Source organism: Dermacentor albipictus, chromosome 1, assembly GCF_038994185.2.
Source record: "Dermacentor albipictus isolate Rhodes 1998 colony chromosome 1, USDA_Dalb.pri_finalv2, whole genome shotgun sequence".
Taxonomy (NCBI): Eukaryota; Metazoa; Arthropoda; class Arachnida; order Ixodida; family Ixodidae; genus Dermacentor; species Dermacentor albipictus.
The window spans coordinates 99,567,379-99,580,058 of NC_091821.1; the positions used below are offsets into that span (position 1 = coordinate 99,567,379).

Sequence of the window (12,680 nt, forward strand, 5' to 3'; positions counted from 1 at the left end):
CATCACTATAGCATAGAAGGTATGCAGAGCCGGCCATGAATGTGAGTCACCTCTAACCCAAGGCCTGTTTGTCATCACTACCACTAGCAAATATTTATAACGACAGCATCAAAAAGGCTTCTACCTGTAATCTCCAATTAACACTGTCTTAAAGGGATACGGACACAAAAGTTGGTGAGTGGTTTTTTGCGTCAGAACAAAAGTTGAACTGTTGAAAATGACGAATGCAAGAAGCTGCTTAGAAAAAAAGAACGAGAAACACCTTTATTTTGCGATTTTCTGTTGCGCCTTGCCTCCAAGCGGCCGCCGGGAGAAGCTGAAATTTGACGTCATCACACCCCCGCGCGTGCGGCCAAGGTCAGCTACAGTCGGCGCAGTCTTCCCGGAGTGTCGGTCCCTTGCAGGGTTTGTTTATCGCCGTCGGCTATGTTCGCACGTGGTCCGTCTGAAACATTATCCCCGTCAGCGCTCCATGCAGGTGGTGCGTCTTACACGCGTGCTCGCACGGTCGTCGATCGGTATTGACGCATGCGTCGCGGCCGGAGGAAATGCCCAAACATTAATGCACCCACGGCTATTATAACAGCATTATCGGTCGTGACACGCTGTCGCGCACGTTTCCCAGAGACGAGAAGATGCGTAAACTTTGCATACGTGCCTGTCAGCCACCACACCCAGCATGGAGACATCTAAAAAATGGCGTCATTTGCGCGGACCACTTCATCGACGATGATTATGCGACCAGCCCGGCTGTGCTCAAAAGCCTTGGCATGCCGCTCAAGAGGCTCCTGTTGAGGCAATACAATTCAAAGAGCGGGTGCTCAGTGATACATCCGTAACTCTCAGCGGTCTTCGCCACGTTTTGTTGTTGTGGCAAGAGACCCTCTCTCTTTCTGTATGCATGTAGCCGCAGCGGTGACCGCAGGAGCATTTGTTGAAAGAAGGGTAATTACCCTTTCATTGGCTGTGCAAAAGCAGATATTCTTGGGTTGTGACAGAAATTGTTTACCCTGCGGATGCATGTTTTTGTCGCAAAACAAAATAGTCATGTTGTATACACTTTCGCTGCGTCTAATATTGAACGACAGCATACGAGCGCTCTTTTAATTGATCAAATATACAAAACACAGCCAGTGAATGAACGCCAGACAACAGCATGCATGTGTAGTAACCTAAAAGGCGCAGCGCATTTACCTACATTGCCTTTGCACACGTTGCTTTTCAACCTCAAGCAAAAAATTACGGATTTTCATAGGTCTCTGCGTGATCATGCGTCGGGTTTCATGACTTAGTTGTTCGCGCAGCATTTCCCTAGTAATTGTCACAGCCAAAGACTTTCCTTTCTCTATGGCCACAGAATCGATGTAGCTAAGTGATCTGGTCGACGGGTCCCTAGCGCAGCCGCCCATCTCAGCAAGTTCAACCAGTAAATAGCTTCTAATGGCGTGAATGTGATAGTAGTCGTAAACACAGGGCTATGAAAAGGCTGGAAAATTCTACAAATGCCGTGCCTCGTCGCGTAAAAACAAAGTGTGCAGCGGTCGAAAGCCGACAGCGTAGGTAAGCACAAAGCGATGAGCTACGCTACCTACGATTCAGCCGTAATAGTTGCCTTTCTGCCTCAACGCGGGTCACGAAACTAGGCATTTTGCATCCTGCGTAACATAACTTTACGAACTGCTGCCGCTGCACTTCAAGTTTACTAGAAAAAAAAATTACCATGTTGCTGGCCCGGACTGCCTGACCGGCACGTTCAAGGCCGCCTGCTCTTCGCCGCTTGACGTGGAAGGCTCGTAACCGTAAGCGGTTATATTTCTTGCTAAGTTGGAACAATCCTCATCTACAGACGTGTGCTCATCGCTTATAGAGGCACCAGAACCTGAATCCATGCTCGCGATAGCGGCGGCGGTGCGCCTCGAATGACCGCGGCCGGCCGGCTGGCTATCCGTTGCGGGTGTCGTGACGTCACGCCTTCCAACTCGCTTGGGCCGGGCGGCGTTGGGTGCGCTCACAAAAACGCCAAAAATAAAGCCATCCGCTGAAAAATGAGCAAAGTGACTACTTGTTTTCGGTGTACTCGCACACTGAGCACCCATTTTCTGTATTATCGTAAAATGTTCAGATTGTGTGTCCGTATCCCTTTAAGTTGGGAAACTCCATCCCATGCCTACAACTTTCGTATCTCCATTACACCGCAAAGTACTTTGCCACCCTCAACATCAATTCTATGTGTACATTCGTTTGCTCTCTAAGCCATAAAACCTACCACTTCCCTTTCCATTCCTTGTTGCATGGTCCTCAGTTTCTTCTCAAAAAGCACTGAGTGTATACTTTTCCTTTAAGGATAACATTCTAAGCCACTGTTTATTACTTGAGAATGGCCACCATATGCACTCCAGTCAAATGTTATTTGTCTAGAGATTTCCTTTGCATGCTCCATGGCTCCATGACTACTAGACCTAGATGAATGTACCCCTGCATAGCTACAAGAGGCTACTACCAACAATAAACTTTTGTTCCCTTGCTATGCTACTGAGCATTACTTCAACCATTTGCATATTATTCCTCAAACCTTTAATACCCTTAGCCTTTGCCAGTTCAAGTTCTCATTCATCTGAGGCAAGTCATTTCGACATTTTTAAAGAGGGCGTCATCTGCAAACCAGAGGAGGAGGAAAAACTTTATTTGCTCTAATGGTGTAGAAATTAGCGGTGGCAGATGTGGTCGACCATCTTCACGGTCTTCTTCCCCATCTGCGCAGGGTCGACGCCCCTATTCCAGAGTATTCCCTGCTGTCTGCTACCCCGAATCCTTCCCAATCTAGCATCTTGAACATAGTTACAAGCATCTAGTAAGGTTAACAAGATTGGCGAGATTATGCCTCCTTGCCTGACAACCTTCTTCACCAGAATTCTTTCTGGTTTCATTTCAAAGAATTACAGTAGCTGTGGAATTTCTATACACACATTTATTTGGAATACTGATGTGTGCAACGTACTCCTCTGCCAAAGGTTTAATTAGTGTTTAGGCTAATTCACCATACAATACACTGAAAATGACACCAACTCCAAGACATGGAGTAGGACCCCCAAAGATACATTTCCAGTTGTGTTTCATGGCAGCTATTGTCACAGAGGCTTGGTCCCAACAAGCACGTCATAGCATTTTGAGCTGATATACAGTCGTCAACTGATTTTCCGGACCCCACGGGGACGGAAAAATTTTCAGAAAAATCATACAGTCTGAAAAATTTGTTCAGCCCAAAATACAAAATTTATTAGGCTTAGAGCAGCTTAAAAAAATCTCTAATAATGCCCTGCCTCATACTATGCTTGGAGGGGATCAGATTTCCTTGGATTTGCGCAAGAGTGACGTTTCCATATACAGTCTGATAAAAGTGTCACCTCAATGGCGATCCGTGGCAGATCACACTGCGGATCGAAGAAACGAGCCACGAAGAAAGCACACGAGGTGGCACCGATCACACAAATGTGAAGCCCCACAAACCCATGCAAAGATGCGACACCATCTCGGACACACATGTGCTCTGTGGACACACCACATGCAAATAGCAACCGAAACTTTAAAATAAACAAATGAATAAAAATGGACCCCGCATTAAGTGATCTTGATGACTGTGCTGACTGAAAAAAGAAGTAAACAAGAAAAAGTGCCATCCCCTAGAATGTTTTGTCAGCCAAGGAAGAGCGGGCATGGCCTCCGAGACTGGAGAATGTCATGTGATCTCTGTTGAACGCGTGCGTGTCACCATTTTGAAGGCTATAGAGCGGGTCACTGGTAGCCAAGCTAAGAGAAAATCCAACATGGCAGCCCAGAAGATCGGGTAGCTTGGCTCAGAACGAGCGATTTAGTTCAGAAAATCGAACTTTGGAACTTAAATTCGCCCGAAAAATTAGCAAAGAAGATGCATTAGCTCTATGAGAACCCTAAACGGTGCATTTATGAAGTCCGGAATATCCATAAAGTTCAAATTTTCGGAGTCCGAAAAATCTGTCGGCAACTGCACTGTCATTCATGAAATTCCTGGATGCCATGTACTAACATGGCTGCAGAAATCCCAAGAAATGGCGACAGATGCAGGAAAAATCTAGCAGGCTGGATACAGGGTCCTGAACATTTAACTGGGCATTTCAAAAATAGGTTTTACGCTCACCGCTGCACTGTTCTTGCTAAAATTTTGCAGAACGATCGCATTTTGATGTCAACTTCATTTAGTATAGCATTTGGCGCAGTTAATTGCCTGGTTTTGAAGAAAAAAAAAATGCAAATTTGCCTGCACTTATGGGAATGTGAGCTGCTGCTGCGACGGCGCAAGCCTTCCCTGAAACGCTGCTTTCTGCAGCTGACGGCTGCAGAAAGCCATATTGTCGATAAAGGCTACTGAGGGCCCCATGAAACATTTCATCACTTGCAATTGATTGACTCTCGATCTTAACAACAAAACTTTTCTCTCAGGCAATTGCTACTATGCTATTCGTGGATTAACTATGTAAATACTCTACAGGACACACCGTCGTGTTAGCAGCCATGATCAATTCGTTTCTTGGAGGCCTGTTTCAGAGAGGGGTGAAAGTAGCAGCAAACTTTTTCATAAGAAATGTGCACCTAACTCTTTCTTTTACACATTAATAAATGGCCATATTTGACTAGAACAACTCATCAGAGTAATAAGAATCATGATGACAGCTTCGCTGGGCAGTGTCTTTCTAACACGGATAACATGTTGATGCCGATTGCCAAGATTTTTCTTCCATGTAAAATGCAATGTCTCTCATAGCTAAATACTAAGGGAATGTTAAGTGTTTAGTGAAGCATTATACGCAACTTCGCGTGTTGAATTTGCAGACATTCCTTTTACTCAAAATTCATGGACAGACACGGCGCATATATCCACTGCAATGCCAGTAGACTCCTTCAACGCTACATAGCTTGCGATATCCAAGCCGCAAATTTTATCGACTCACGCGCTTTAGGAGAAGTAACTGTGGTTCAGGCATGGCAGCAGAAAGAAACCGACATATCATTCAATAAGTACGGCTCAAGCCACCCATACCCCAAGCGTACACGAAGGGAACGAGTGCGTGCGGCAGCCGAGCGAGCTGCAGCGAGCAGCGTCCTGGCCGTGACGTCACTGACGAGAGGGCGCCACTCCAAATTCTCGCCGCTAATAGTAACAGGCAGATTTGCTCAAGAAAAACAGCCTTGCTAATTGGTACGCAGATGCCTCTCTCTTGGTACAGTACATCTGGTGAATGAGCATCGATACCAGACTTAGATTATCACCAACATTATCAGTAAAGACTGCAACCACCACCCCCTCCTGCCATTTCTTTATCTTTTGTTCTTGCCATGCAGTTCTTGTTCTTCATTCAAAGGTAAACATTCGGCAGATACTTAGTTTAAGTATGAGCATGAGATTGAAGCTCTGCTATACTACTGCTGCTGCAAAGGATACCAATGCAGGGTGTCTACCAAGCTGACATTTCCAAATTCCCAGAGTTTTCCAGGTTTTCCCTGAGTGTCCATGCAAAATTCCCTGAGTGACACAAAACTTTCACTGTCACTCTCTAGTAAGCATGTTAGCATGCAAGCAATAGCATGTTAGCATGCTCATTGGTATGAGGCACGAACTCCGTCACCAGTGAGATTCTCTCGCATCAGCCAGTAAGTCAACCTCAACTGTCTTGATAAACTCTCAGCCCGTGCACGACTCAGTGTTGCGTTTGACTGCTGTAAAGAGTTTATTTTGGTTTGGATAAGGGACAGTTGCACCTTGGCGTCAGCCAACACTTCTTTGTGCTCAAGCTCCTTCAAAGAAGCAGCAGCATGCTTCCTTTTCCATTCATTCCTCAATGTGTAGGTTGTGTTCTTGTCCTCCTTCCGCTGCAAGTTCGCCACACGGACCATTTTAAGCATCCTCTTGGACAGTTGTGCAGTCAACGTCCGATTTTTCGGGCTCCCTAGGGGCCACGAACACACCCGAAAATCGAGAATACATGTATTTTTAATGCCCTTAAGGACTTAAATCGCCACAGCACATCCGAAAAGTCTCTTTAGGACTGCCAGTACGCTTGTTAGGCATATCGGTGCTCGTACTGTGACAGGAGACGGCAGGTGCAGGCGTATATAATTAAGGAATACATCCTGTGTCCCGTGACCATTGCCCCTTCCCATGCTTATTATGCTTCACCGTAAATACTTTTGTATATTCTTCACAGCATAACACTGCTTTGTTGAGGCGAAGCTGACTTTCGGCAACTGGCATTATGCAATGGGCCCTGCTTTCCGAGCTTCGAAGCCAATCGCGAGGACCACAAAGGCTGACAGCAGCGAATTCTTTCAATGAAAAACACGGCACAGAATGGCAAGATGCTTAATAGCGAACATCAAAACAGCCAGGTCTAGCGTTGCTGCAGTGGTGGCTGCAGCTGCCAGCGGATCCACTTGCGAGTGCGCCCGTTCGAGGCAGCGAGGTAATCAAAATGGAGGAGGTGTTGGCTTTGATTAATGCCATTTCAGACATACGGTGTAAGATTTGGAGTCGGGCTTGTAGGACGACCGGAGGAGCTTGGGGCGACAGGACTAGGCGAGCAGGATTTATTTACATTATTTACATATGAACATGGGATACATTTACACAGTCTAGCGTGACTCCCAAATGGAGCCCGCAAGACAAAGCATACAGCAAACGAGCACACAGCTCACGAGTACATTGACGAGCACAGAGCACGACGACGATTACACACTAGCTGCCAACAACAGCTGGTTATATCCACTTCGTGTTCCCTAGATCCTTAGGTGAGGCAAAACGTTCGACGTCAGCATAAACAAGCCGCCTCTCTGCGGGACGTTTTACCTCTCTGCAGGACGTTTTACAAACACACACACGCACACACAGGTTTCAGTGCCCCCTCCGCGGGCAGACGACCTTTGCAGCACAGTCGTCGTGGTGTCCATTGTCCTGCGTCCCCTTAGCCAGGTGGTCACGCCCGACCCCAGCCGGCGCCTCTAAATTCCAGAGCGGACCTCGCACAGTGGCCTCTGCAGCGGTCCATTGTCTGGTGTCTCGAAAAGCACATGGGGAGGTTCTGCCAATTACCTCCCCTCGAGAACTCCCCTGAGCTGACCCTTGCTGCGTGGCTGCCGGTTGTCCGCAGTTCTCTGAAGTCAGTTCATGGTTGGTTAGCGCTGTCCTCGCTGGTTCTCTAAAGGGCGCCCCCACCGCGGGTGGATCGAAACACGTGCAGCGGGCTGAAATAACCTGCACGGTGCCACCTCGGCAGGCCATTCCTAACAACGGTCACAGCAAAAAGTCTGGAAAGTCGGACAGCGAAGCATTCTCATCTCCCAAATTCCAGACGTTCTTATACATTGACCAGATGGGATGGTTTCAGATGGGATGGGAAACCGTCTAAATTATAGGGCGTCCGGAAAGACAACTGCTGACTGTACACTGGCAGCTCCTTTAGCCAACAACACGGCATCAAAAACCATTCATTACGATTCCTCTCTGTTACTCGAGCCAGTATTACCGCCGCTTTTGTTCCCTTTCAATAAAATTACAGCTAATTTTCCCTGATAGAAGCACAAATTACCAGAGTTTTCCCTGAGTATTTCCAGATTACTCAAGATCCCTGAGAATTCCCGGTTTTTCCGGTTGGTAGACACCCTGTAATGACAGCGATAGTCCTTAGCATACCGTATGGCAACTATGGAAGGAACGAGTATGTAAAGGAGGTCCCAAACACAACCAGAGTTTGTGTCGTTCATGCACATGTAATTTCAGTGCTTTGAACTGCAGAACGTTGGACCAACTAGCCCAAAAAATGATGCTTTGGGTAACCAAGCTGTGCCGAAGCAATGACCGACACAATATGACAGTGCTAGTGATTTCATATACAAACAGGTACTCACCAATGTAAAGACAGCGCTGGCAAGCTTTTGAGATTCTCCATACCATTTGTCGGTAAGTGCTGCTACTTCCAAATTGATGAAGCGGGCTCCTGTCAAACATAAAAGCAGCATATCAATGCAATGAATGATTCTCAAATGACATATACAGTGGAATCTCGATAAATGGAAATCGCTTAAGGGGGGACACGGGTCTTGAAGACGAAAAAATTACGAAAAAGTCGATTTTTCAATTTTGCTATGATCGCGTTCAGCACATCGTTCTGCACCTGCTCACAAAAAATTAGCGCTTAAAAACGCATAGTTTTCCTAAAAAGTAAGCTTTATTATGCGACCGCGCGAGTTTGATGCGCGAAAAACGCCCCAAAGTAGCCAATTTGGCGCCGTTCGTAACTTCGCAACCATTCAGCGGAGCCCGGCCATATTGGTCTCCTTCGAAAGTGCGTCCTTCGGGCTTTCTTTCCCGCCAAGCGCGAGCATTCAAATCTACGCTGCGCAGGGCTGTCGAACAAGAAAGAAATACGAAATCTTGCTGTCTGATTGGTCCGCAGCCGACATGTGACAAAATGGCGGCTTGTCATTAGCTGTTAGCAGTTTCGATGGCGCCTTGGGCGCCTGGCACAAGCAAGGTGTCGCCATCTTGTCATAGACTGTCAACGAACACCGGCGAGCGCTATGCCTAACGACTATCGGAAGTTCCGCACCGTATACAAGTTCGGCAAAAAACGACGAAAATGTGCCGCGAAGATGAGAGCTGTACCGCTGCCGTCGATGGAGACGATAGCGAGCGTCGAAACAGCAGAAGAGAGCTCGACATCGACAAAATGCGTGCCGGCAGCCGACGCGGACGCCTTGGATGTTGCCCCGACAGTTGTGATAACGGCCTCGGCAGAGAGTTTGACATCGACGGAAGGCGCGCCGGCAGCCGGCGCGGACGCCTTTGATGTTGCCGCGACAGTGGCGATAACGGCCTCAGCAGAGAGTTTGACAACGACGGAAGGCGTGCTGGCAAATGACGCGGACGCCATGGACGTTGTCCCGGCAGTTGCGATAGCGGCCCCGCAGGACGACGGAGCCGTGCGGCCCCAGCGCACAAGGCTTGATTCGACTTTTTTGACGAGTGCAGATTGTGCCGTCCGGGAGCAGCGAGCGCAGCAGAGAATTTCTGAACTCACGTCGGTTTCGGCGACAGAACGAAAAACGAAGTGCCTCGCGAGTGAGTGCAGTGCTGAGAGTTCTCCCACGACGATGGACGCTGTGAACATCTTGTTGGAAGTTGCTGTTTGCCGAGTGTGCAGTGGAGCACTGACTATTGAAAGGGACACGCGTGAGTACGGCATAGCCGTGAAACTGAAAGTGTTGTGCAGCAATTGTGGGGAACTTCGTTGGCAGTGGAGCTCGCGACGAATTGCAGGATCGGCGAACTGCAATCCATTCGAAATAAATCTTGCGGCGCGCGCTGTGCAGAGCACGGGAAACGGGCAAAGTGCTCTGAATGATATTTTTTCCGCAATAGGAGTGTCCCACAGAGGTATGCATAACAAGACATACCAGCATTATTTGAAAAGCAAGCTGAACCCAGCAGCAACCCCCGCAAAAGAGCTCTACAAAGAGCTAAATTTTGGAAACCCGGGCAACATTGCCGTTTGTTTTGACGGCACATGGCACACCAGAGGCCACACATCTCGCATTGGGGTGGCCACTGTAGTTGAGCTGTTCTCGGGGTATGTGCTTGATTATGTGGTCCTCTCAAATTTCTGCCTCGGCTGCGAGTGTGGACCAAAACCAGACAGCCCAGGTTATGCTGAATGGAAGGCAAAACATTCTTGCCAAAAAAACACAAGCTGCAAGGCAGGCCAAATGGAAGTTGAGGCAGCGAAGATACTGTTTCAACGTTCACTCACAGTACATGGCCTCAGGTATACCACCATGCTCTGTGATGGGGACAGCAGGTCCTTTAATGCTATTGAAGAAGCCAAAGTTTACGGCTTTATTGCAGTTAAAAAGGAAGACTGCACAAATCATGTGCAGAAGCGCATGGGCACAGCACTTCGTAACCTTGTGCAAAAGCACAAGTCTGATGAACCTGGACAGCGCATTAGTGGCAAAGGACGGCTGACCGGAGACCTGATCACAAAGATCTCCAGTTATTATGGATGGGCGATCAAGTCTTTTGCTGGAGATGTTGAAAAAATGCACAACGCTGTATGGGCCACATTCTATCACATTACATCGACGGATGAGCAGCCCAATCACAACTTCTGCCCGCATGGTCCGAACTCGTGGTGCAAGTATAACTCTGCCATGGCAAAAAATGAGCCACCACCAAAAAGCAGGTACAACCTGCCAGAAGTGGTTACCAATGCACTGCGTCCAGTCTTTGAGCGCCTGGCTGATAAAAAACTGCTACAACGGTGCCAGCGAGGGCAGACGCAGAATGCCAATGAGGCACTGCACTCTGTGATTTCGAGCCTTGCTCCCAAAGACAAAAATTGTTCATTATTTGCAGTTGAGGCAGCAGTTGCAGAGGCAGTGATGCGCTTCAACCTTGGCACCCATGAGGCCAGCTCAAGCATATTGAGAGAGCTGCAATTAAAACAAACCTCTAAAGGTAGTAGGAGGGCCAGTGAAAAGGACTGTCGTCGCATTGCTAGTGCAGAGAGAAAGCGAGCGTCCTCGGCAGCTTTTCAAGCAGCTGCGAAACGGAGTCAGCGAGGAAAGCCCCATCCTGATTATTCCCCTGGAGCCTTCTGAGCCATTCGCTATGCCAATTTCATGCATGCAGTGGAATAAAATGCTTTTTTCACATGGTGATTAGTTTTTTCCACTTTTCTCAATACACATTTTCATGGTAATCAGCAATTTAGCGGGAGGCATAGCTTCTCTCCTAATCATCCGATTTGAATAATCTTTGCTTTGTCTAATAGCTAGGCACCCAAGGAGTGCAGCTAGTCTATAATACTATATTTCTGCACCTTGAAACATAATGAAATTTTGAGGAAGCCAAAACAAAAAAAAGTTCACATTTCAATTTACAATTTTGAACTTTTGTAACTTTGGATATAATAGAGGCAGAAACATGAAACATATCTGGCTGCACTCCTTGAACATTCAGGGATATGTTCACAACACTTTTACCTTTCTTACTGCAAAACATTTTCTGCAAGTCATCCCGCAATGTGGGAACAGGAAAAATAGTATAAAATATTTTTTCTAATTATGTAGAGAAAAACCAATTGCGTATTTGCATAGAGCACATTAAATTACATATTGCCTACAAATTTCATTCCTCTAGCAGCAATATTAACATTGGTGTTGCTCAAGACCCAGGTCCCCCCTTAAACGGAACTGCCTCTTAAATGGAATGCCATCCTCATGGTTGGTTGGTTTTATATTCATGCAATTGTATTCAGCTTTGTCTCAGTAAATGGAACTTCTGTTAAATAGAACCAATTTCCCTGGTCCCTTGAGCAGTGGCGTAGCAACAGGGGGGGCCGGGGGGCCGTGGGCCCCGGGTGCAAGGGGCCAGTGAGGGAGGGAGGGGGGGGGTGTCAGATACGTCTGAAGACACCCCTCTTTCAGCTGGCTACACACAGCGGGGGGGGGGGGGGGGGGGGAGGTGTGACAGAAGACCTAAGGGCCCCAGGTGCCACGTGACCTAGCTACGCCACTGCCCTTGAGGTTCCGTTTATAGAGAATCCAATGTACCATATCCACAACAAAATGCCATTACTAGGTGAACCTTCATGATGCATAGTGTGATGCTAACTCTGCTAGCCAATGGGAAGACCAATTGCAGTTCAGTAGAATGCCAATGGCTTCAATGGCCAAAAAGTGCCAGCAACTACATCAGCCTCAGCATGGAGTTAGGTGCAAATTCACATGGAAGTATACACAAATTTTATCAACGTAGCAAGGAACATTAGGACACATTAATTTTAAGGCTGTCAGACCATCCTGCCCTCAAAATAGTGGTTTTTCCTGCATATACCTTGAAGCGGTATGAGCCTTGGAATAGAAGATGAAGAAGCGCAGGAGTCTGGGTTCAGGAGAAGAGAAGAAGGAAGTGAGAAAATGTAGACAAGATGGACGCCAGTTCCACAGCAAGGCTTTACGTTTACTGTGTCCTTTAAGTAGGAACGCTACATTATTTTGGCGCAGCCGACAGCGAACTCCAACATGTGGGTGAGATTTTTCCTTGAGGAGACCTCCGCGGACAAGATCATCTTTTCGAGATACCAAGCTGAAGATGAACCAGCGGTGGAACTACCTCGCGAACTCAACTCGGCAGAACTCATGAACCTGGTTTTAGAGAAGGCTTCCATGGACCCTGATGAACTACGTCGGAAGGGTGCTGTGAACGTGAACTTGCCTCTGGTGATCTTCGACGAATTAGTTCTTCAACCGATGCGTCGGAAGGACTCTGGATCACAGTCGTCGACGGAAGAGGTGAGCCTCGTTTTGAAAGCACTTCGGCTACAACAAGAACAGATTTCGCAACAAAACCAGCTGGTGACATCGCTTATAAGCTCTTTAAACGCTGAGAAGCCAGTGACTAAATTTGTAGAACCTGATGCATTCGACGGCATGTCATCAAGTCCAGAAGGTTGGCTTGAATTCTATGAATATGCCGCTGGAAAGAACAACTGGCACTCTAATGAGGACAAGATTACTAACATGCGTAGTTACTTAAGCGGTGTTGCACGGAAGTGGTATGATTTGCACATTATTGAAGAGGCTGGCAACTC

At 47.4% G+C, this 12,680-nt stretch overlaps 1 protein-coding gene across 3 annotated transcripts in view; it reads right to left on the reverse strand.

Annotated features, from left to right (window-relative positions):
- LOC135906182 (outer mitochondrial transmembrane helix translocase-like) overlaps positions 1 to 12,680 on the reverse strand; it is a 67,014-nt gene that overhangs the window by 23,944 nt on the left and 30,390 nt on the right. Inside the window, exons 1-2 of one of the 3 annotated variants that reach the window (XM_065437447.2) lie at positions 9,108 to 9,502; positions 7,936 to 8,024 (exon numbers count right to left, since the gene is read on the reverse strand). In XM_065437447.2, the coding sequence (XP_065293519.1) occupies positions 7,936 to 8,024; positions 9,108 to 9,489 (471 nt within the window). In that variant the 5' untranslated portion in view covers positions 9,490 to 9,502. Of the gene's footprint in view, positions 1 to 7,935; positions 8,025 to 8,692; positions 8,976 to 9,107; positions 9,503 to 12,680 lie in introns of those variants that run through there. The other 2 variants (XM_065437448.1, XM_065437445.2) reach the window with 2 other exon arrangements.